Source organism: Danio rerio, chromosome 4, assembly GCF_049306965.1.
Source record: "Danio rerio strain Tuebingen ecotype United States chromosome 4, GRCz12tu, whole genome shotgun sequence".
Taxonomy (NCBI): Eukaryota; Metazoa; Chordata; class Actinopteri; order Cypriniformes; family Danionidae; genus Danio; species Danio rerio.
Window position 1 is genome coordinate 25,871,254 of NC_133179.1, and position 26,638 is coordinate 25,897,891.

General features: G+C 34.9%; 1 protein-coding gene and 1 long non-coding RNA gene across 4 annotated transcripts; one reads left to right on the plus strand and one right to left on the minus strand.

Annotated features, from left to right (window-relative positions):
- Window positions 1-1,740: 1,740 nt before the first annotated feature.
- itih5 (inter-alpha-trypsin inhibitor heavy chain 5) lies at window positions 1,741-26,638 on the plus strand. Of its 3 annotated transcripts, none has more exons than XM_001331165.9 (14): window positions 1,741-1,894; window positions 1,980-2,024; window positions 4,139-4,302; window positions 8,299-8,406; window positions 9,850-10,109; window positions 10,727-10,890; window positions 12,780-12,896; window positions 13,123-13,294; window positions 15,318-15,630; window positions 18,471-19,090; window positions 19,206-19,256; window positions 21,716-21,832; window positions 23,709-24,086; window positions 26,112-26,638. In XM_001331165.9, the coding sequence occupies exons 1-14, from the start codon at window positions 1,766-1,768 to the stop codon at window positions 26,417-26,419; spliced, it is 2,946 nt and encodes a 981-aa protein (XP_001331201.3). In that variant the 5' UTR covers window positions 1,741-1,765; the 3' UTR covers window positions 26,420-26,638. The 3 variants fall into 3 exon arrangements, with proteins under 3 accessions (XP_001331201.3, XP_068076879.1, XP_009298718.1); XM_068220778.2 differs by having other exon boundaries at window positions 10,730-10,890; XM_009300443.4 differs by lacking the exons at window positions 1,741-1,894; window positions 1,980-2,024; window positions 4,139-4,302; window positions 8,299-8,406; window positions 9,850-10,109 and having other exon boundaries at window positions 10,711-10,890.
- On the minus strand, window positions 4,456-8,529 carry LOC137491552 (uncharacterized). The gene is made up of 3 exons (XR_011011529.2): window positions 8,474-8,529; window positions 8,268-8,316; window positions 4,456-4,497 (listed from the first exon to the last, which is right to left on the minus strand). It is a non-coding gene; the product is annotated as an uncharacterized lncRNA (long non-coding RNA).

The following is a 26,638-nucleotide window of genomic DNA, read 5'->3' on the forward strand; positions in this document are numbered from 1 at the left end:
ATAAAAGGAAATAGCCATATTAACATTTTTCCCTATAAACTTAATAATGTGACTTTACATTATTATGTTTAAAAAGAAAAATATTAATACTGCTATATTACTTTAACCATTTAAAACATATAAACTAAAGACATTAGTTCAAATTACGGATATTAGAAACTAATATTTAGTTGCAGAACCATTATTTTTTGACAATTGCCTCTTATCTGCTTTGAATCAGATAAAATGACGTTGCCATTCCTAAAACAGGTATTTTTTAGCGGACCATAATGAATAAACAGCATCCCACAATTCCTGTGAATTATAGATTTTGATGCAAAAACTGAATTTTTAATGTCACTTCACTTGTTTTTACTTGGGTTGAGGTCAGGGGATTGAGCAAGCCACACCTCAATCTTTTTTGCCTTTACTGTAATTTATTTTCATCTCTGTTTTTGTTGTTGTTTTAAAGTATTGTAAAAGATAAACAAGGTAAAGGATTGTTTTAGATTAACATCTATAATTTTCTCCACTTCTTTGTACATTTTCTCTCTTCTCAAATCAACTTTTTACTTAACGAGAGTGCTCATTCATCCAGAATTGCATCAAATCGATCACATTAATGGTCCTCTAATAAGGATATCATAATTTTTTTTACACATTGTTAAAAATGTTTTTACACATTGTTATAAAATATATATTTCTTCTGAATTATGACATAAAATGGGTTATTCCAAACATTGTTCAGAAGAACAATGTCATTTAAACTCACAGCAGAGGACATTACAGTTTAGTCTGTTGCTTTTCTATTACACGCACTCACAAATAATTCAACTGCAACGCAAAGATAACTTTATTCATAATAGCAGTACGGCTATGTTATTTTACATAAAAGTAGGCTATATAATATTATTTTTGGGGCAACGCAGTGGCGCAGTAGGTTGTGCTGTCGCCTACCAGCAAAAAGGTCGCTGGTTCGAGCCTCGGCTGGGTCAGTTGGTGTTTCTGTGAGGAGTTTGCATGTTCTCCCATCGTTCGCGTTGGTTTTCTCGGGGTACTCTGGTTTCCCCCACAGTCCAAACACATGCAGTAAAGATGAATTGGGTAGGCTAAATTGTCCGTAATATATGAGTCTGAATGATTGTGTATGGATGTTTCCCACAGATGGGTTGCAGCTGGAAGGGCATCCGCTGCGTGAAATATATGCTGGATAAGTCGGCGGTTCATTCCGCTGTGACGACCCTGGATTAATAAAGGGACTAAGCTGAAAAGAAAATGAATAATATTTAATTTTAATTGGAAATCACCCCCCACCCCTCATCCGACCCTGATTTTTGGTTTTCTGTTCAACACAATAGAAAATATTTTTAAAAAGAATGTTGGAAACCAATAGACAATAACATCCATAAAAGGAAAAACAAATAATATTTTGGATTCTTCTCAAACCATACCAGCAGGGGTAACTCAATGGCGACAGGGGGCACTAATAAGTCATTAAATAAATAATTATGAGATTTGAGTATTTCTTAAATTATGTATTTGGATTCATTTTGCAGTGCTACAAGCTGTTTTTTTTCTATTTGCTAAATATCCCCCAAAAGAGCCCTCAACTGTGTCAAAAATGTGATGTTTGACAGAGAATGTCGCAAGTGTCTAGACACTTAAAAGACTGGATCTCTCCTCCCCAACGCTTTACTACTGTCTTCGGATGGGTGGGACGCAAAACCGCCCTAAACACACTCCACGACCACTTCAATAGTCAGTGCGTGACTGCGGGATATCAAATATGAAGATGCTGCTCATAACCCTCATCTTATATTTTTGCCCGATTTTTCAATGTCAGTCTGAGGATACAGAGTTTTTAGAGGATGGAGACTTTGAGGATTATATGATTTCTGACATGGATTCAAACGCAGTAGGATTTATTTACGACTTATATATGAAAATGTCTTCTTTAAAAGTCATGTGTGGGATCTCATCGGTCTTATGTTTGTCTTCAGGCTCCTGTCAGGATTCCGCGGCAGGTGAAAATGATGCTAACCAAGGTAAAGTTGCTCGACACCTGTACTCTTTTATACAGTACATCGGCTTTTAAAGCTTTATATGACTGTGAAACTGGTGTTTTTTGTCATTTTGTTCGAGATATATTTATTGAATATACATAGGTAAGTTTATAAGTTCTGACGGTGAGTGTTGTAACGCTTTAAAAAAGTTTGTGAAGCCCTTACGAAAAAGAACCGTTTAAAAAAAAAAAATTAAAAAAAAAAAAAAAAAAAAAAAAAATAAATATATATATATATATATATATATATATATATATATATATATATATATATATATATATATATATATATATATATATACAGATAAACCACGAAAACCACAACCAGCCATGGCTTTGCTACAAATCATATTTAACGATTGCATTTGCTAAAAAAAAAAATGGCAACACTTTTAATATAATTTAACAGTTTTTTTTTTTTTTTTTTTGTAAAACAATTCATTTTTCATTAATTCATTTTAATGGTCTTCTATAGGCTTAACACATGTCTTGGCTAAAATGTAAACCATTACCAACGATAACTATAGTTTTGCTACAGATAAAGCTAAAAAACAAACAAATAAAACCACAATTAAACCATGTTTTCCTTCTATACAGAACATAGAGTAGATATTTGTAGTAAAACTGTGCTTATCCCTTTAACTGCCTGCTTTATCAAATGGTTGTCTATATTTTATATGTCCATACTGTTTTAAATAATGACTGTTAAAGTAATTTAAGAAATGGCTGTTTTAAATAATGATTTACTCATGTAGCATTGTTAGTTTACAAAAACAATAATAATAAATAAAATAAAAATCAAACAAACATAATTCTGTTGCACTGCTACACTTGATTTTGGTTTTATTGTAAAAAAAAATCGAGGAAGTGTGTTAAATGAGAATCTGAAATATTTTATGGCATACTATATATGATTCATACATTTTTTAAAAATAAATTGGTCTTACACTCCATATTTTCAGATTTTTCATAGTTTATTAATAGTGTATTAATCACTGCACTTTTACCATAAACCGACATTTTGTATAGGTTGATATTATAGAAAATATAGGAAATGTTGAAAAAAATGCATTGTGTTACCTAGCGACATTAGTCGTTATTTAGTTTTTTCATGGTGGGGAAGTTAAAAGGTTAAACAAATATTCACTAAAAATAAAATAAAAAACATGGTTACTGCACATTTATTAGGGAGACAAAAATATGGTAAATTTTCAAAAAGCTTGTCAATTATAATTTTAAAAGTAAAAGTTACAAAATGTTATTTCAAAATTGTTATTACATGTATTAAAGAACATTTCATGCCACATACAAGTTAGGGAACCGACGAGTACCTTTGTTTTTAAAGTTAAACTGTGTTGTTACAACTTAGACAAATCCTCAACATTTACTGTATATCTCTGCATTATTTATTCAAACTACGTAAATAATATGTACTAGTTTAATCACTCTCGGAAGTATGCATCTTTCCAGTTGAAAGTGTTACTATATTCCTCCCTTCTCCCCTTGAATGAAGGGTTTGCACAAGTTAAACAAAGAGATATTTCAGATTATTTAGCTCTGTCATTTAACAACCATTGGCATAAATTTAACTTTTGATCTTGTAAAATTTTATTGGGGTTAAGTCGTCGGCAGAAATATTAAACATACAATTTGATTAGCACATAATATTTAATGGTCAAAATAAATAAGATTGAATGTTTTTGAATTTTATTGATTAAATTCACAAATGCATAGCACAGCTCACCTAAAACTGAAAAATTGCCATCATTTTCAACAGAAAAAATGGCTTGGAACTAAAATGGCAAGTAATTTGATATTATTGGGTGAACCGTTCCTTTAAGCAGTTCAATAAAAGTTCAGATTTTGTCAAAACATGCCCTGCTGTTTCCTGAACTGTTTACTACAGTATCACTATATAAACATTAGCTGATATTTTGTTGGAAAAATCTCAAAGTCTTATTTTTTGTGTGGTCTTGACTGAGGAGTTATTCGTTGATCCTCCTAGATCAAAAGCAAGCCACAAATATTTTTCAGAAAAGCTATTCCAACTAATCATCTGCATCTTAATTTTGGTCATAACTTGCTTTCGTCTGCCAGGAAACGAAACCTCACATTCAGGAGTTGTCCATCCAGACCACTATCATTTCCAGCTATGCTTTCACCGCAGTGTCCTGCAGCATGTTGAACAGACACTCGGCAGCTGCTCGGGGGGTCTTTCAGTTTCACATCCCCACTGCAGCATACATCTCCAACTTCACCATGTAAGTGTGGAAATATATACACAAATTAGAAATAGCAGAAATATTTGAGTTCTAGCATATAACGTAACTGATTACATGTGATTATTTTTTAAACATTTCTAATCAATGCTTTAAGTTGTTAAAGGGAAAGTTCAAACATAAGGTAAAACCTACCATTCATTCATCCTCTTTTATAGCTTTGTGAGCTTCTTTTTTCTGTTGAACACAAAAGAAGATATTTTAAGGAATGTTGGAGACCAGTGGCTTCTAGCATGCATAGTTGAAAAAAATACTATAAAAGTCAATGTTGTTGTTTTTTTTCTGTTGAACACAAAAGAAGATATTTTGTAGAATGTTTTAGACCAGTGGTCACTGGCATGCATAACATAATAATGCTGTAGAAGTCAATGGTGAATTTTTCTTTTTTTCTGTTGAACCCAAAAGAAGATGTTTTGAAGAATGTTGTAAACTGGTGGCCATTGGCATCCATAGCAGGAAAGAAAATACTATGAATGTCAATGGTGACTGGTTTCCAACTGTATTCAAGAAATTTTCTTTTGTGCTTAACAGATAAAAAGAAACTCAAATGAGCTTTGAACAAAATGAAAGGTGAGGAAATTATGACAAAATGTTCAGCTTCGGATGAAGAAATTTATTATTTTCAAACTGGGTGGTTTATCTTACTGTAGTGATGCACACAAACCATGATAATACTTTTAAACCACATCAACTACAACAGGGGTGTTCAAACTCGGTCTTGGAGGGCCAGTGTCCTGCTGAGCTTAGATTCAACTTACTTCAACACACCTGCCAGAAAGTTAGCTAAGCTAAGTAATAGCTTTATAAGCTGGTTTAGTTGTGTTTATTTTGGGTTGGAGCTAAACTCTCCAGGTCACCGGACCTCCAGAACTGAGCTTGGACACCTCTAAATTACAGTATCAGACCTATGCAACCTTTTTCAAAAAACTTTGATATCATTTTGAAGTTATATTCAGATTTATATAAAACAGACTGAAGTAACTGCTAAATCATTTTAAAAGAATTCATCAAAAGCGAAGAATGTAAGAATAGCATCAGCTGCCAATAAATGGCAGACAACACTGTGCATAGCAACTGTTTTATTATAAATAAAACTATATTATTCAGTATATATTACTATATATTACAGTATATGTTACTATATTATTGTAACAAGTAAAAGGAGAGTAAACAATGACTAAATTTTCATTTTTGGGGTAACTATCCCTTTCAATTAGAACATCCCAGATAAACAAAAAATGCACTATTATAAATCAAATTATAAAACAAATTTGCAGTAATTCCAAAACAACAATGCAAAGAATGTATGTATTTCTAACAAAACTACATTACTTTGCTTCAGAAGCCATTTGTTAGCTAAAAGGAGTCATATGGATTTTTTCCATTATGGATTGATGCATTTTTTGGAGCTTTAAAATCTCGAGCACCATTCATATTGTTTAATATAACCCTGATTGTATGGCAAGACTGGAAGGTCTAGCTGATATTCTGAAACAATAAAGGGAACAGAAAGCACATAAATAATTTTTCTCAATCCGATATTATTAATTTTAATTAATGTTGTAGTTATCATTGATAAAGAGAAAGAATCTCAAAGCCTTAAAGCAGGCAAAGTTGTTTATTAGTACACAATGATTACATATAGACAGCAGAATGCAACAATTAGCTCTAACTTCTATGAAGAAAAGATGGCGTAACTGCATGTCTTGCTGTATGAGGCAGAGTAAATATTCTCTGCCATCAATTCGCTCCTTATACCACATAAAAAACCAAACCCAAGCTGACCTGAAACTAAAGGTGAAGAAGTCAAGAGGGGGAGAAGTTAGCATCATCTCCTCAAGGCATGACTAGGCAGTAATACATAGATTAGAATACTTCACTGTCTTTCTAGTCGGCTATAAATCATCAAAGAAAACTTTACATTGTTACACATTAGAGAACACAAGTAGATAAATAGAAAAATTATAAGCTTTCTATATGAAAACTATGTGTGTTAGAGGTTTAAAGAACCATCCTGGGTTGTCCAAGTGGTCCTTAATAAAACTCTATAGCATCAGGAGGGATCATAAAAATTCCACAAATATTTACTCAGCCCTTCAGCATCTTTCTAAAAGAAAAAGCATATATAGGATGTCTTGTGGTTGAGTAAATTATGGCATAATATCCTTTTATTAGGGTAAACTATTTCTTTAAAGGTTCTGTGAAATTAAACGTTTTTTTTCAGACGTTAGTATCATCAGTATGTCAGTTTTAAGGCTAACTATTAGTTACTGTGTTTCAAAACAGTGGCAAAATTTTTAGAGGAAATAAACCTGATATATGCATCCAAAGCTTGCAGTCCGCCTAAATGGATCAATGTTTTTTTTCTTTACATCACCCACTTCTGCTTCTCAAGTTGACCAATCAAATGTTCTCTAGTGTCTGGCATGCACCACCCTTTCAAGACATTTGATGCTTCATGTTTCAGTTGAAATTATGTTTAGTTATGAATAAAAAAAATGCATATTTCTAAGCAGTTCCGGTTACCTTTAACAGAACTTTAAAATTATGATGGAAAATGTTTGAGTTTTTGTTTTACGCTTTAAGTTCTGCAAGATCACAAATTATTTCAATGGTTACATTTACATGGGCACTTTCGGTTTCAAATAGAATAAAATCGTTTCGATTGACGAATATACATGTTTTGTTTGCATGAAAGCTAAATGAGATTGTTGTGCATATTTACATCACCAGCTTCAAGCTGGATTTAATCTTCTGATATAGCCATATTGATTGAATATAAGTTTCAGCATTAACATACTAGCAAATTCTGCTGCTTATTTTCTTTGTTTTAAAAATACAATTTATTATTTATATATTTTAGGAGACAAAAAAAACAACTTTTTTTAAACAAACTCAAAATTCAGTAAAAATGCCCTTGCATACAACTTTCAATGCAGCACATGGGTATAAACCACTTCTTAAAATTCGATTGAGTTTTCTTTTGATCAAGCTCAACATGTTTACATGACGGCTTTTTAGTCTGAATCAAATAAACATATTTTTTTGGCTGTGTGTAAATATTGTAACAAACAAAGTGGAAGAATGATGATTTGCTGCAATGTTAATTATAACTTCAATGAACTCAAGTGAGGAACAGCTTGTCAGTACTTTTTTAGTGCTATTTAGCCTGATCTCACAAGGAAACTTAACTATTTTACGTTTTGTCAGTTCTGTGGCTAATTCATACAAATTCGTACGAGTTCAGGTATAGGAAAATGTAAGATTTTTTAAAAAAGAGGCATGGCACCCAACCCCACTTCTAAACCCAATCGTTATTTGGGGGTAAGATAAAATCATACTACATTGTACAAATGAGATCATACAAACTCACACGAATTACCCAGTAAATCAAAAAAGTTGAGGAAGAATTGCCGTGAGATTGTGTTTTACTATTACTAACCCAAAGACAAATGGCACATTTTCATACCTTCTTAAAGAAATCATTCTCAGGAAACATGGTCATTAAGAAAAAAACAACAACAACTGCAGGCTATTGTCATACTTTATCACAATTATCTAATCTTAAGCAACTAAACTGTGATAATGTGAGAAAAGCTGAAGATGTCTGATGTTTTTAGATCGCCTGAACATAATGTAGAAAGCAGACAAAGAGCACATAGAATAAGCAAATTAGAACAATATATACACTGTAAAAAATGCTGGGTTTCACTCAACCGATTTGTGTTGGGAGGAATCAAGTTAACTTACTTGTTTTTACAAATTTAAGTGGATTTACATAAAACAAATTAAGTTGTCCCCCCAAAATTTAAGAACTGTTTTGTTTCAGCTCAATTTAAATAAGTAGTTTAAACAAACTAGCATGTGTCATTTTTTTCTGTGTATTTATACCTCACTCACACAACAAGTGTTGTATCTGTTGCAACAACAAACCACCAAAAACTTACCTTGTGCTGTTGTTGCATTGCGGTGGCAAAGGATTGTGGGAGGACGAGTCTTTCCAAGCCAGGTGAAGGCGAAAGAGAAAAAGGTGAAGAAGGAAGGTGGAGAAAACAATGGAAAGAAAAAGGACACACCAGAACAGAGGTGATTATATAGATTTATCATTAAATGTTTGTCATTGCATTGATTCACGTATAGTAATTTAACTAACCTGCTCAGTAATGTTCTCTTCAAAATGTTGCTCTGCCATGACTCTGAAAGAGAAATCTGACCACAGAAGAAGTCGGCTTATGCTACAGTGTTGCCAGATTGGAAATGTTAAAGTATCATACAAGAACGTCAAAATTATCGAATTTGGAGGAAAATTATTGTACACGACTCAAACAGAGAGTATACAGCTATCTAGATCAGGGGTCACCAAACTTGTTCCTGGAGGGCCGGTGTCCTGCAGATTTTAGCTCCAACCCTAATCAAACACACCTGAACAAGCTAATCAAGGTTTTACAATTAAAACACCCAGGCAGGTGTGTTGAGGCAAGTTGGAGCTAAACCCTGCAGGGACACCCGCCCTCCAGGACTGAGATTGGTGACCCCTGATCTAGACAAATAGCGTTTTGACACAACAAGCAAATTACCACAATACTATGCGTACATAGTGGTAAGGTTCAAACTCCCTCTCTGAGTTGCTGTCATCGGATTCCTGCGTGGTGCCAGATGATGAGTGATTAATTTTGCAACACAAATTGGATGCCATCATGGACCACAACATAGAGCTGGTTGACTTGGAAGCAGTGCACCCTCTCGAGTTTTTTTTTAGAGTATCTGTAATGAGCCGATTTCGTGTCTTTGTTTTGATGAGATTAACTTTGGAAAAACATGTTCACATGACACATTTGAATGGGTAAAAGAAGACCATAAAGGGCAAACTCCCCTGTCCTCCTCACCTTCCTTTTCAACACTAATTTTTATAACTTTATTGCTTAAACAACAGAACTTAACCTAAAAACTACTGACTTAAGCATGGCTTAAGTGTGCGTGCGACAGGAATGTTAACTCGTGAGAAAGAACCATTTTCCATGTTGATTGGGAAATGTAACGTAAGATGACATAGAAAACGTGCGTAACTCCATGTTCACCTCACAGACAGTAGACAAAAGAGAGATCAGTAAGTATAGAAACCATACAATTACAATGAAATTAATTTTAAATGCCATGAAATTCTGAAATTATCGTATATTAGTGTTTTTTCATTACTGATCGTACAGAGTTTGAAATAATCTTACAAATACGATAATTATCATACGTCTGGCAACGCTGTTATGCTAATACCTGCTATAGTGCCCCTTGTGGCAGTCATGAGAATGCAATTTCAATGAGTTATTTGTTCAATATGAAGTTTTTTTCAAATTCATAAATGTGTGTTTAATTAGCTTCTTAGTCAGAGACTGATAAATAGAAAACATACTGAGAAAAATATATTTTCCTAAATATCAACTTTATTGTAACACGATTTGGCAGACCTCATAACAGACTCCTTTGGCAAGTGATTCAAATTTCTTGAATAGTATTTTATTCTCTCTCTGTTAGTGAGGGTGAGTTGGAAGTGTTTCGAATGGAGGTCACTATTCCTGGACGCAACCGTGCTGTTTTCCTCCTGACCTACGAAGAGCTGCTGCAGAGGCGATTGGGTCGTTATGAGCATATGACCAGCATTCGGCCAATGCAACTGGTCAGCAGACTAAGCGTGGGCGTGACTATTGTGGAGCATTCCCGCATCTCTTACCTTGAAGTCTTACCCCTACAAAATGGCAAAAAAACATCTTCCAATGGCAACGGGAAAGCAGATGGTAACAGCAGCTGTGTCTAATTTGACGCTTGAGTGTGTGTTTAGACGTGCCGTAACTGGTGTGGGTTTAAACATATGACAATATTGCAAAATGTCACCTCAAAAACTGAAAAAAGGTGGCAGTTAGATTCTTTCAACATTTTTTAGTTTTAAGGCAAGACATAGCAGATGAAATCAATTTTACATGTCAATTTTTTAGATTTTGGGCTGTTTGGTTTTCATAATGTTTTTTTTTTTGTCTCACAAAATACATTTTTAAGCGTTTCTTTTGTAGCACATTGTAGGTGTCAATTTCAACACATACCTTTAAAGGTCTAAAATCTCAACTTTAGCACCTCTTGCATACACCAAATGTTATGATTTCAATTATATCAGCATTCTTTAATGTTCTATTATGCAGTTGTATATGTTTTATGTAATTTTGTCTGGTAATATACAATATTTTGACATTTTGCTGTGTCCTGCCATAAAAGCTCCAAAACAAAATCATTATTAACCACATACAAATCAATGAATTAATACTTTATAAAAATGTATTAACCTAACGTAAACATGTGGTAATATAATATTTTAGTAGGTTAATAAAAGTTGTTAAATGTGAAATGTTCTTGTTTACAGCAGGTCCACCAGTTTCTACAATAGTCAAACAAAACGAAACCTTCTGCAAGATCAGCTTCACTCCCAACATCGCTCAGCAAGCCAAGATCGCCACAAATGGCATGCTCGGAGAATTTGTGGTGCACTATGATGTTGAGAGAGAAACTGGCATTGGGGATATACAGGTACACATACATCCATACACAGTGCCGGATTAAGAACATATTGAACCCTTGGGCCCCATTTATATTTATCGCCTCACAAAGCTTATTTTTTTCTTTCGCTATTATTATTATTAATAATTTGATAATTTATATTTTTATATAATTAACTTTTCACTTGATTTATATTTGATTATTTTAAATGTTTTCTATTTTACTAAAGTAGGCGTACAAGCATACAAAATTAATTATAACTTTAAAAACGTTAAAAAGGCTGCCAAAATCAGAAAAAAAAACAAATAACACACATTTGCAATACTTCCTAAATGAGTGCTTTACAATAAATACTTTAAATAGGTTTATCTTTAAAAAGTTTACTTTAAACTTTATCTGAGCAGAAATCCCTAAAATATTTTTAAAATCCATGCTTTTAATTTCGCATTTGGTCCTGAGTCAATCAATTACAGAAGGTTAGCATTTTTTTTTCTCACATATACTGTCTGATTAAAGGCAGTGTCAATATTTATTTGCTCATGATTAATACGGTGAGAGTGAATTTTTTAAGGCTTGGCTGTGTTTATGAGGTGCAAAGCAATGTGTGTTTATGCTTCCTTTGTAGAAAATCACAATATCTTTTCATACATCTTACTTTGATTATATACAGCTACTCACCTAACATGAAAATTACTGTCATATTTCCTAGTTCCTCTGAAAGGCCCACCTTCAAGAGGCTCTGATTGGTCAGCTAACATAATATGCAGTGATTCACAGATTAGCTCTACATCACCAGAAAGTGTCTCTGTTATAACATTACAGCGCCTCTGGCCACGCCCCTTCACTTCGCAGGGTGTATGCGTGTAACCTGAAGGGTTTATGACATCATTAACCAAGATGCATTTTTTTGTAGTCCCCAAACATTGTTCGCTCTAGGCTTTGCTAAGCTAACTTTGTAAAAGCCAATGTCTCCCTTTGCATTGAACTTCAAGCATCTTAGATGTTGTTTATGTTTACACAGCTACATTACACATCAACTAAAGTTTAAAATATGATATCGTATGGACCACCCCTATTTGAATGCTTACTTACTAACTGGTTCAGTTAGACTTAAACCATGTATTTACTTGAGGTAGATATTCTGCAGTGGTGGACATTTTGATAACTGTCTGTGTTGGCTATTTGATTTGGTCGCACACTATCTCAATTATAAGAGTTCAGGACTGCGCTGGTGCGTAGCAGTGGCCAAGAGAGAGCCGTTAAGTGTCCATGCAGCATGATTTCGCCTATCCTGAGCTCTCTTACTGCACGTTAATAAGATAATGTTTGAATGTTATTTTTTGTTGTATGATGCGCTTGGTTGGCCTACCTTTGGCTGGACTGTTCTTGCGGTGGAGCTGAAACAAGGAACTATCCTGGTACAACAGTACATCTGTATACCCTGAGACTAAAACTCTGATCGAGCTACAGCCACTCCGAGCCAAAGTTTAGCGGCGTCACTATTTTTCAACAGCAATGAGCTGAAATAAATACTTCACATTATCGACATGGAAAGCATAAAGCAAAGAGGCATTTCCCACGTCATAATGCAAATTAATTCATCAGCCAGTCAAGGGCCCCCTCCTCTCACGGGGCCTAGCCTAGCCCTCATGTTTATCCGGCCCTGTCCATACACTGTATACTATATATATTTTTGTATTGTTTACCTGTACAAACATTTTCATAGAAATATATTATATTTATTACAAATAGTAAATATATTAAGTTTAAAAAATATTTTATGATCTTTGGAAAATGTCAGTGAAAAAAAAAAAAATCTATTTAGAATGTGCAGTCACTGAAGACATTAAACACTGAACTCAATGCTTCCTTTACTACACACTACAACACACACATACTGAGTATCTGCTTTCTTTCAGGTGCAAGATGGACATTTTGTACATTATTTCGCCCCCAGAGACCTGCCCGTCGTACCTAAGAATGTAGTATTTGTGATTGATACCAGCGCCTCCATGCTTGGAACCAAGATGAAACAGGTAAAAACCTGTGATCAAAACACAGACAAAAAGCATTCAGTTCTTCATAGACACACATGAACGACACTGAAGACTGAAGCACTTGATATACTTTTCAGAGTTTGATATTGTGACATGCTTTTTCCAGCTGGTTCTTGTGATCTCATAGCTGGACACACAAAAACACACACCCATCTCTTTGCAGAATGACAGAGTTCAATAGTTTTCCTATTAATCTCTCACACAGACCAAACAAGCTCTCTTCACCATCATAAATGAGCTGCGGCCCAACGATAACTTCAACTTCGTCACTTTTTCCAATCGCATCCGCGTGTGGCAGCCGGGCAAACTGGTGCCCGTCACACCCATCAGCATACGAGACGCCAAGAAGTTCATCTACATGATCTCAGTGACTGGAGGTAGAAACTCTTACACACTGCTGAACACACCCGCTTACATATTCACAACACTAATGTCATTGAGATCATTTAAAGGGATAGTTCGCTTAAACATTTAGTCATCTACTCACCATCATAAGTCGCTTCAAACTTAAATCTGTGTTATTTTTGTTGACTAAAATGGTTAAAATAACATTGTTAACTATCATCGTGGATCCAAACACAGCCCATAAGGCAAATAGTGTTGAAAAGAAATATGAAATATGCCAATTAAACAGACGTCAAAATCTTGACATGGTGTTGGTTCATTAGAAACGGAATGCCAATCATTTGACTATTACCACTTTAAGTGTGGGATTAACTTACTATTTTTACCCAACTATCAATGACGTTGCTATCCTGACTGACGGATTTGCACAAAATGTTGCATAAATCATCTATAGACATTAATCACAACAATATATTATAATACTTTTAATTATTCAAACCATTAAGACGGTTTAACTCATTAAATATAGCCTGGAAATAATTCTGTAGGAGGATTTATTCGAAAAGTTTGAAATAGTGGATTAGTTGTATGCAAAACAAATTCAAGATAATGTTTTTTTTAAAGCTTGAAGGCTTGTACACACTGGGATGCTTTTCATTTGCATTTATCGTCAGCATTGAGATGTTTTTCCACATTTAAACCCAAACAATTTTCACTGGTGTCGAGCAGAAGAGTATTCAAAATCACTTCTTGCTTAATGAAAAACATAAAGACCCCTGTGTACAGGATAGCGCTACACAACTTTAAGCTTCTGCTACCCGGTTGTAACATAGAAGAAGAGAGAAACTTGACACGCTTGTTGCTTAAGTTACTGGCGATTCGAACCAGCATGGATGGTTCAAGTTGCAGCTCCAGCTTTAGAGATGAAGAAGTGATTAATGTTCACCACCGCAATAAGCAGCAACTCGCATTGACAGTTTTGCGCTTGAGCGCCTTCAAGTGCTGTTAACTGTAACCTCAGCAGCTCTGTGCACAAATGTGCCAATCTGATTGGTGGAGAAGTTCAAAACTAAAAAACAAGCATGAGGCATTACTTTAAAAAAGAAGCTTTTACGCCTGGCATTTTGAGCGTTGGTGTGCACGATCACATTGGCGCCCTTTATTTGGTCACGAGGCGTTAAACGTCGATGGAAAACGCAAGCAAAAAGCATCCCGGTGTGAACAGGCCTCAACTCTAGGTCTGATTTTGCCAAGTATGATGCAATCCTGAACCACTTTTGTTTGAAAATGTAATCCATCTCTATTCCCTACCCCTAAACCCAACCATAACTGGAAGTTATTCCTAAAATCAAAGAGGAATAATAGTTGGATAACAACCACTTATTCCTTAATTCTGACTGGAATGTTATTCCAGGATCAACATGGATGTCAATATAGGAACATGTCTGACTTGGTGAAACCAGGTTGGTGCTGGTGGCACTGGTAATGTGTGGTTGCGTAGAAATAAGCAAAAAAAAAAAAAAAAAACATTAAAGTACTTACTATGGTCACATATGGTCCGAATTTGAGGAATGGGGACAATCCTGTCCTGCAAAAATATGGTGTCAAACTTAAACAAATACAGTATACTTGCATGGATCTACATATAGTACATAGAAAATCTCAAATGCTTTCACCTGGCTCTAATCTCTAAAAGCGACATTAAAGGGACAGTTTGGGTAAAAAATACCTAATTTTTAAGTGGTTCTTAATCTTTATGAGTTCTGTTTTCCGTTAAACACAACAAAATATATTTTAAAGAATAATGGAAACCAGCGATCACTGACGTTCTAAGTAGGAAAAATAAATACTATGAAAGCCGATGGGTGCTACTTTCCAAAATTCTTCAAAATACCTTCTTTTGCGTTTAACAGAAGAAACTCAAACTGATTTTAACAAGCAAAGGGTGATTAAATGATGACAGAATTTTTCATTTTTAGTGAACTATCCCACTGACTTAACAATACAAGAAGCATTTCAATGTCAGAATTTACATTTGCTTAACTTATTATTTAGGCACTGACATCAATGGAGGCATACAGACAGGCTCGGCTCTGCTCAGCGATTACCTGTCCAGCAAAGACGAGTCTCATCACCACAGCGTGTCGCTCATCATCTTCCTGACCGACGGCAGGCCCACAGTCGGTGTGCTTCAGAGTCCTACCATCATTAGCAACACCAAAACTGCGGTTCAGGAGAAGTTCTGCCTCTTCACTATTGGGATGGGTGATGATGTGGACTACAGGCTGCTAGAGAGGATGTCCCTGGACAACTGCGGGACCATGAGAAGAATCCCGGAGGATGCAGATGCCAGCCTCATGCTCAAAGGGTAAGAACAAAAATGACAAATCATTAGTTCTGGCAAAAGTAAAGATGTTTTGTCATCATTCACTAACTGACATTAGATCATTTTATTTATTTATTTTTAATGACTGGATTAAGAAATACATGAAAAATAATTAAACACTACATACCATATTTCTAGTCCTAACTAGGGATGAAATACTTAAAAAAAAAAAAAAAAAAAAAAAAAAAAGATTTAAGTTTTCATTAGGAAAAAAATGGAAGAAAATATGAGGTGAAAAAAAAGTTATCCTGCTTTCACACCCGACACGGAAAGCACTGTGCTTTAAAACCCATTAATTTCATGAAAATGTTTGTTACTGCACTCACCAAAACCCAAGAGCAGTGGAGGGAGCGTGTGCACTGGACTTCAAAATATCCTAATATTTTGCTTTGTCAGTATTCCAATATGAACCCATAAACTTATACAAATAAACAAAGTCCACTCAAATAACGGGTTGACACAACTTTCCTGTTATGACAACGCTGTTAAAATGTTGACTTGTTTACTGTCAATAAAATGCTATTATTTTATTGGCTTGTGTCTTTTAAAATCTGTATAATCCAGGTAATTTAGTTCAGTTTACAAAGTCTTACAAAATTATATTATACATTTTTCAATTTTATTATTTATTATTACAAATCAACAATGCAATCTTTTGGTTTGGTCAAGAATTTTGGTTTTGGTGCATCTTTAGTACTTAACACTACAAAGTAATTAAAATTTGTAGAATAAATTTTTAGTTTAAGCAATTATTTTGTAGAAATATTACCATATTTGCTTGTCACCTTGGAATTATAAGGTTCTATCTGCATTCTGAATGATCTTGAGATATTGAGCTTCAAAGTTTTAGCATTCCATATACTGTAGCAAACACCTCGACGATGGAGAAGTAGTGTTTATATTTCCAGTTTGCAAACACTACCATAGAACTTGGGATTTGCCATCGTTCTGACTCTTGGTCTTGATGTATGGCCCTGACTGTGCGTGCTTGTGTGTGAACACTCGCTCTACTCCGCCTCTGAATGCCAAATGATAGAAATGTACTCAATCTAAGCCAATCATCACATTCTCAGTTACACCACGTTCACAGACACACCAATCATCATCACTGGTTGGTTATGTGTCCCATCTCAGACCCAAACACATGCACACACACCTTAGAGAAAGAGAAAGAGCTTTATTGCTGAGAGAGACATTTTTTATGGCTGAGATAAGCACTTTTCTCATTAAAACCATGTCAGTGTTCTTAATTATAGTAAAGGGCATTTTATCGTTAGTAACAGCAATGGCGCAGTAACGGAGAAACTGTAATTCATTTGGTCACTCTGAAAAAGGTATTGCCGTTAAAAATGCTGTTTATTAATAGTGCCTTTTGTCCCATCACTGGTCACAAGTACATGATATATTTTAATATAAATATTACATTTTACCAGTATATTTGTAAGCCTTGGCCTTAAACGGATTGCACATTGCACATGCAGCACCATGTCACATCTTTTAGAATTAACATTGCTTTCTATGAGGATATGCACAATGTTGCAACATATAGAAAACATGTAACAACATGTAAAAAAAAAAATGTAACAACAGGGTGCATAAGGTGTGCAACCTGCTTTAGTTACAGCCTATTATGAAATAACTTGCTATGTCTGTGCCACACATAAGTTACGATTGATAATATTCATTCTCATTCTGGATACATTCTCAGCAACTCATCGCATTTGTAGTTATTTCCTTCTTCAGTAGTGCTGTTGTTGCTTTTTTTATGACTATGAAACAAAAATGGCTCTTGTGGATAAACTCGGCGGTGAAAAAATGATTCAAAGCACATCCAAGCTGCGTATACACTGTATACATACAAACATACAGTATGTGTCACAATAATTACAAATTACAGTTATATTACTTACAGGTTACTAATTGAGCCTATTGATTTATTCATATAAAGAAACATGTTTCTAATTCTCTATTTTCTGTGTCCCTAATTTCAATCAACAGCTCGGGCATTTAAAGGGATAGTTCACCCAAAAATACTCAACCTCCACCTGTTCAAAACCTATATGAGTTAGTTCTTTCTGTTGAACACAAAAGATATTCTGAAAATTGCTTGTAGATGCAACCCCTTGACTTCCGTAGTATTTTTTTCTACCTCAGAGATCAATAGGTACCAGCAACTGGCATTCTTCAAAATATCTTGTTCTGTTCAACAGAGGAAACTCAAATAGGCTTTGAACAAATTAAATGGAGATAAATAAAAGCACAAAATAAAGGAAACTGTTAACAGATGTTGGTTTTTTGACGCACTAGATTGGAAATTTTCTTTTTTTTTCGATTATCTCTTTAAATTTCTCTATAATTCAGTTAACACTGGGAACAGGCAAAACTGCAATTTAACATTCCTTGTAGGATAAAATGTTGAAAATAATCAGGGAAATTATGTATTACACATTCACAACCTTCAGAATATTGATGCGAAAGATACTTCTAAAGTGTATATTTATGATTTATTTTCTCTTTACATAACACAAATCACTTTTTAGAGATCCAAAAAGCACCAAATCAAAATTCTCAAAATTTAGGTAGAAAAAAAACTGTGCTTTTGTCTTATAGTCAAACAGTGTCTCGCCTTAAAGTCAAGGTTAAAAGTCAGAAGTTTCAAGAGAGGCTGTTGCAAGTCTTTACACAAAGCTCAAAAACTGGGCCCCTATTCTTAGAGTTCAACGAGTTCAAATGTAGGCAATGCATGAATCATTAACCCACACTCTAATGCAACACTTCAGCATTGTGATATTATTTCTGCTCTCCTGTTTTTCAATCTACAGCTTTTACGATGAAATTGGTACTCCACTGTTATCCGACATTCGTGTGGAGTACTCTGAGGATGCTGTGGAATACATCACCCAAAATCTCTTCACAAACTACTTCAACGGCTCCGAGCTCATCGTGGCTGGAAAACTGACCAATCGCTCAGACTCGCTACATGTTCAGGTGACGGCTAGCAACAGCGATCGAAGCATCATAATGGAGAAAGATGTGTCGATACAAGAACGAGAACAAGAAACTGAACGGAGGCTAGCAGAAGCTGAAGCGGGTTCGAAATCGGATGGTTATGTGGAGCGACTGTGGGGATTTCTGAGCGTTAAAGATGGGCTTAAAGGACGACTGCGCAGCCAGACAAGTGGAGAGAGGGAAAATTACACGCAACACGCTACGAATTTGTCGTTAACATATAATTTTCTTACACCACTGACGCAGATGATAGTTGAGAAGCCAGAAGTTCTGGCTGACGGGAGTTTAGCAAAAGCTCCGCCTAAAAGCACTGAGGCTCCTCCCTCGGCAGAGACAGCCAATCAGCTTTCAGAAGATGACAACAGTCTGCCGCCTCAGAGCCTGCAAAGAAAGCAGCCACCAAAGCCAATCTCTGCAGCCACCAAAGCAACAGGTGTGTTTGTTTTAACTGGCTAGGAAAAGTAACATTTGTTTTAGATTTAGATTCTTTAAAATATTAGGGTGGCTAAAACAATCCATGACTTTTTACAGTTTTTTTCCCTCTCCAGGTGGCATCAGAAAACTGGCACAAAAGTCTGTCACCTTATCCAAAACATCCGGTATTTCAGATTTTTCCTGCATCTGCTTTGTATTTCTCAGAGTGAATGTGTCTGAATATGTGAGAGTGTCTGTTCACGTCGACAGGGTGGCTTGTAATTTTGTTCTGCTTAGGTAAAAGGGCTCATCAGAGCTCAGTTAATTACTACTGAGAGTCGTGTAAGGGCTCTAATTTACATTGTCTGTGAGTTAGATGGGAAAAACGGTGAGAACTGGACAAACAGCTAAACTTAAAAGTAAAAAACTTTAAAAAGGCAAAATGTAAAGTAAAACATTTTAACTTTTATCGGAATGACTTTTAATGCAGAAGTATCAATTCAAACAACACAAGCACTGGATGGATGGATGGATGGATGGATGGATGGATGGATGGATGGATGGATGGATGGATGGATGGATGTCAACAATTTAAATCGATTTGGTGTCAGTTCACTACCTCGTTGTCAAAATTGCATAAAATCACATCTAACATTGGTGCCAAAAATTGAATTTGGACATCAAATTGACGTCTAACATTGGCATCAAAAAACACATCCAAAAATCGATTACAGACATCAAATTGACATCTATCATTGGCTTCAAAAACATGTCAAAAGTCAAATTCAGACATCAAATTGACATCTAACATTGGCTTCAAAAAAAAATATATATATTACAGACATCAAATTGACATCAAACAATATTGTCAAAAAAACATCAAAAATGAATTACAGAAATCAAATTGACATCTAACACTGGTGTTAAAAACATCAAAAATGAATTACAGACATCAAGTTGACATCTAACAACGATGTCAAAAGTACGTCAAAAAAAATATACAGACATCAAATTGACATCTAACATTGGCTTCAAAAATCGAATTCAGACATCAAATTGACATCTAACATTGGCTTCAAAAACATGCGAAAAATTAAATTCAGACATCAAGATAACATCTAACATTGCAGTCCAAAATCACATCAAAAATCGAATTCAGACATCAAATTGACATCTAACATTGGCTTCAAAAACATGCGAAAAATTTAATTCAGACATCAAGATAACATCTAACATTGCAGTCCAAAATCACGTCAAAAATCGAATTCAGACATCAAATTGTTATCAAAAAACACACCAAAAATCGTTTAAAGACATCAAATTGACATTTAACATTGAAATGAAAAACACGCCAAAAATTTAAATCAGACATCAAATTGACATCCAACGTTGGCTTCAAAAACACGTCAAAAATCAAATTCAGACATCAAATTGACATCTAACTTGGGCGTCCAAAACGTTAAAACAGACCTTTAGTCGTGGTTTTTTTTATACATGTTTTGCTGCCAATATAAGATGTCATATTATTGATATTGTTTTTTACATCAAGGTACTTTACATGCATCGTAGGGTTACAAAATCGAGTGTGAATTTGGAATTAAAGATTTCAGATGAATGCAACTTTTCTTATATTATAAAACTTTTTGTGTTATTATTTTGGTGGTCTGGTCAAAAAAACATCTCTGTGGATGTCAAGTAGACATCAAGGTTCTAACATCAAATTGATTTGAATTTTAGAAGTTTTTGATGTCGATTTGAAATCAAGGTGCATGTTAGGATGAAGAACACATCTCCCATGATTCCTCACTTAGTCACGCAATCCTCAAACTACACCTTTATTCTGAATATCCACTCTCTAGTGGAAAAAGTTACATATGTCCCTTTAAACCAGGGGTTACCAATCCTGGTCCTGGAGGGCCGGTGTCCCTGCAGGATTTAGCTCCAACTTGCCTCAACACACCTGCCTGGATGTTTCAAGTATACCTAGTAAGCCCTCGATTGGCTTGTTCAGGTGTGTTTGATTAGGGTTGGAGCTAAAATCTGCAGGACACCGGCCCTCCAGGAACAAGTTTGGTGACCACTGCTTTAAACTAAAAAAATAACAAAACTATAGCAAAATAAAAAGTATAAACAATAAGTAACCAAATCAAACAGCAATTTAGAATCCCAAGCACTTACATAGTAACACCCTAGCAACCATTGTCATTAAGGGTCAAGTTTAGTTAGAGGTTGTATGGAATTTTAAGGTTTTTCTGAACATGCTAATGCAGTCAGTATACAAAATGTTTGGTCGTCAAGGGTTAAACTCAGTCAGCAGGGCTCACAAAGAGTCTTTTTCAAGTTTCAGATGATGAAATCTCCTAGATGCGTTTATCAGATGAGTAAAACCGCCCTCTGTTGAGCTGAATCTGAACGCTTTGAAAAGCCACTGTTCTGCTGGCATGATTTGGGATCTCATAAAATGTTGCATAAAAAGAAGCACGCATAAAAATTGTTAAATCTGAGAAGTCGAGTTGCACACACCAGGCTTGATTTATTTCTATGCAATAAAATTTCAAGTCAAGCGTTTTACCACATCTCCAGAATGAAAATGGATTTGATTATGTTTTCTGTTTTCTATATTGTCGTCTAATTTTTTTTTTAGCTGATGGAGACCCTCATTTTGTGGTGGAGATTCCTCAGAGTAAACTGACTGTGTGCTTCAACATTAATGGAGAACCAGGACAAATCCTGCGACTGGTGACAGACCACAAACACTCAGGTGAACAATAAGCACCATCATTGTAGAAGTTTTGTATTCCTGTTCTGTAGGTTTAATATTTTAGGTTTAATTAGATTTTATAGGTGTAATATATTTTGGTACTTGTTAATATTTTCAACTATTGTTTGTAGTGTACATTAAGATTATATTATAGATTTTATTTTAGAATTTTTATATCCTCCCTTCGGCTTAGTCTGTATTTTTAGTGATCGCCACAGCGGAATGAATAGTCAACTATTCTGGCATATGTTTTATGCAGCAGATGCCCTTTCAGCCACAACCCAGTATTGGGAAACACCCATACACACACACACACACACACACACAACTCACCTATAGTTTCACCGTGGGGGAAACCCGAGCACCTGAAGGAAACCCACATGAACACGACGAGAACTTGCAAACTCCACACAGAAATGCCAACTCGTCCTGTGAGGTGACAGTGCTAACCACTGAGCCATCATGACGCCTAGAATGTATGCACATGATGTTTTTTGTAAAGATGATAAATATTACTTTAAAAATAGTGTGAATTTCAGAATTTCGAATATTCATATACTAAATTTGTATTAATATTTCAGGTTAATTGTTTAAGTTGGTTTGTATATATTTTTTAAATTATGTAATATAATATTCTATTTTATATTAATATTATTATTATTTATTATTATATTATATATATATATATATATATATATATATATATATATATATATATATATATATATATATATATATATATATATATATTAGTATTTACTATTTAATTATTTTATAAATATTGGGAGAAATTTAGATTTTCTTTATACGTATAGATTTTATGCACAGCATTTTCATTAATAAATATTTTTATAGTACATGTAAACGGTAAAGTTACATTTAATTTAGTTTTTAAATGGACCATGTGAACTTTTTATTTATGCATACATTTAGCTTTGTTAAAACTATTGTATAACATTTGTATAAATATGTAAATAAAAAATGTTGAATTGTATTGTTTATATATACATACAAAACCTGTAATAATATCTGTAGATTTGCCCAGAGATGGGTTACAGCTGGAAGGGCATTCACAGCGTAAAACATATGCTGGATAAGTTTGTGGTTCATTTCGCTGTGGCGACCCCAGATTAATAAAGGGACTAACCCGAAAAGAAAATGAATGAATATCTGTAGATTTTTTCTTTTTCTATTTTTTTATGCTTTATGCATGTTTAAAATTGATGTTTAAAACCTAACGAGATCATAGTTTGACTTCGGAAAATAAAAATATGAGATCCAGTTATTTCCAGTTATCCAGTTATATATTACTTTATATATAAAGTCTTAATTTTGTAACCTTAATATTAATAGATTAAGTCCCCATGAACCAGAAGCTGTGACTGTTTTTTTTTTCTTTGTATTGTGATGCAGAGAAATTAAATATTAAATATTAAAATGACAAATCAAAGGGCTTGGCTTGTTTTTCTACTGTAAGCTGAACAGATGTAGTAAAGGATCATTCAGAAAGATCAGGAAAAGGACTGAGGGAGAGTTATTACAACCTAACAGACTCCTCCTGCTGACCCTTTCTGTTTGTTGCCAAAACTGACAGTTGGAGCGAAGTGATTAAATATGTTAGCCAAATCCAGTTTCTAAGAAATACGTAATTTGACAGCTTAACTGAAAAAACAAAACAAAACAAAACAGGAAGTTTCAGGTTTAAATTAAAGATTACAGGGCCAAACTTTTTTTTAATGACATGCACAAATGAATTGTTCACCACAAAACTGGCAATGTGAGCTAACAAAATCATACAGTTAGTTTTGATTTCTTGGGGACTTGAATATGTGTATATTCATATGCATTATGCATGTTTTTTCGGTCTCCATGTTAGGTGTGACTGTGAATGGTGCTCTGATTGGTGCTCCAGCTCCAGCCGGCAGTCATAAACAACAGAGGACGTATTTCAGCACCATCACTATTGTAGCAGATAAACCAAAACGCTCATACATTGAGGTGACAACACAAAAAGTGATCTTGGACGGACGAGACCGGATGATTCTCCCCACCAGCTCCAGCATTTCAATTGAAACCGCAAACCTGGCTGTGGTTTTAATTGCTAACACAAACCTGACAGTAACCATCCAAGGGAGCATCCAGTTTGTCATCTTATTCCACCATTACAAAAATCCAGCAGCCTTTCAGCGAGATCATCTGGGTTTTTACATTGCCAAGAGCAAAGGACTGAGCAAGGACACACACGGTTTGCTTGGTAAGCACAAATGCACTGTTTTACCTCAATCTAATGCACTAAAATGAGGGTTCTTTGCACTGGTAGTTATAAAAACTCAGTTATAGGATCAAACCACCAAGAAAAATATATTTCCTTGCGTTATTTTCCTGGTTGCATTCATGCTTGTGTGCTGGTGTTTGATATGGCATGCATTTGCCCAATCAGCGTACACTTACCTCTGGTGCTGTGAAATGATTAAAGATTGTGTTTACACAATATATTTGTGTTTACTTTGTATACATATATTACATATACTTATATATATATTTTTAGTATAGTAATTATGACTAAAAGTCCTTATTGTGATAGGTCACCCTATTCTGGTATGATTTTGTAACCCACAAATCATTCCTGAAACTATGTGGTGCAAACATGACAAAAATGTCAGCCAATAGTTCTAAGAACTATGAAAATGTTGCTCTAATGCATAATTTTATATGGGTAACCTGTGTTCTAGGCTTGCTTGATCAGATAAATTAGCTAAAAGATAGTTTAAAATTTTTTTGAAAAATAGAAGTGGACAGGGACTCATGTGCTTTGCACATTTCAATTAGGGATGAAAATTTCAATTAGGGATGCATCTTTTGGTTGAAACCAATAACTATTGGTGGTCTTTTGTGTATGTTTGTTTGAATGCATTAAACCAGATGAGTGTTTATACTATCAAAGCAATCTGATTAAATGCACATTACTTTATCGCTGGAAGTATTCAAAGGGTAGGCTAAAACAATTCTTAGATGGCGCACTGAATTTTTGATATTTGGCTAAAAATTCTGAGTTGAAAATAAAGGCTAATCTGCGCCGGACTGCCCATCAGTGTTCCTAGCTTTAGTTTCTCTCTCCCTATAGACATAGTCACTGTGCGGTATGAAAGAGCTTTCAGACTGGATGCAGAAAGCATTGCGCTAGGAAACTCATTCATTTCAATGGCTTGCACCATGCAAGGGCAGCTTGTTGTGCTGAGCAAAGCTCAAGAGCACTGGATCACACAGCGCTCATGTACACATATGCTCATCTATGCATGAACCACACATGCTCAGTAGAAGTAAAGTTCTATGCTCAGTTAATGTGCCGACAGGACATTTAGTTTAACTGAAGTTGTTGATTTAATTATCAAGTCTTTTCCTAATTTTAGACCCTGTTGATGCCTCACAACTCGTTCACTGATCTTTTAAACACAATGTAATTTAAGTTTTAAGATTTCGACCCTGTTTACGCCTGTATTTAGCTTTCTTCACATTTGATCATATTAACAAAAACTAGCAATGCATGATATATCGGCTCCACTATTATTATTATTATTTTAATTTTGTTGAATCTGTAAGATCTGTCTTACATCTTTTGGATGAGACGTTAAACCGAGGTCCTGACTCATGGCAATTCTTGTAAAGAGTAGGGGTGTAACCTTGGTGTCCTGACCAAACTTCCTCCATTGGCCCTTACCCATCATGGCCTCTCAATCATTCCTATCCACCAAATTGGCTGTATCTCAGTGTCTCCACTCCACCAATAGCTGGTAGTGAGCACACTGACGCCATCGTCCTGTGGCTGCCCTCGCATCATTTGAGTGGATGCTGTGCACTGGTGGTGGTGTGGAGAGACTCCCTCATGATTGTGAAGCACTTTGGGTGTATGGTCAAACACAATAAATGTGCTATATAAACACACATTACATTACGTTTTTACATTACATAGAGTTAGTTTTTTTTCTGTTGAACATAAAATATATTTTTAAGAATATTGAAAACTGTAACCACTTTTGTTTTTCCTCATTATGGATGTGAACCTTTTTCCAATATTCTTCAAAATATCGTCTTTTGCATACAACAGAAAATAGAAACTCATAAGGGTATGGAATCTCTCGAATGCAAGTAAATGGTTAGTACATTTCCATTTTAAGGGGAACTATCTCTTTAATGTCAGGTGTACATGGGGTTTGGTTTTTAAAACAGCTAGAACGGCAAAAACATCCAACTAAAAAAAGAAACATTTCTGTACTTACAGGCCAGTTCCTGTATGAAGACATCGGTTTAACGCAGATTCCTGGAAATTTCAGCACAACTGGAGCAAACGGCACACAGGAAACACTTGGTAAAAACTTCACACTACCCAGTTTCCACTTCCTAAAGGTGAAAGATCGAAGCGTCGCCGTCATGAAGAAGAGCAGGAGAATCTACTCTGGAAAGCAGACGGTGGATTGTTGGTTCGCCAAAAACAATGCAGCTAAACTGATCGATGGGCAGCATGACGATTACATCGTTTCACATCTGTTTGACACAGGAGCTTGGGCTAATGAAACAAACACACACTGAAACACACACATACACACAAACTGATTATAGTAATACTGACAGGTTGTGACCCTAATGTATTCACACAAACTCTTTAAAATCATCACAAACACCCATAAATCATATTTTAAGAAGGTGATTTTTTCAGTAATATGTTTTGTAGTCATCTACAGATATATACTGTATATTTTAGTTAATATAATACGACTGTTTTGATACTAATAAATTAAATGTTGACAA

Bases quoted from the DNA above. Each gene is read 5' to 3' on its own strand.
- itih5 (XM_001331165.9), top strand. From the start codon at position 1,766: ATGAAGATGCTGCTCATAACCCTCATCTTATATTTTTGCCCGATTTTT. The intron at 2,025-4,138 runs GTAAAGTTGCTC...TTCGTCTGCCAG, and splicing joins TGAAAATGATGCTAACCAAG to GAAACGAAACCTCACATTCA. The intron at 15,631-18,470 runs GTAAGAACAAAA...TTCAATCTACAG, and splicing joins GCCAGCCTCATGCTCAAAGG to CTTTTACGATGAAATTGGTA.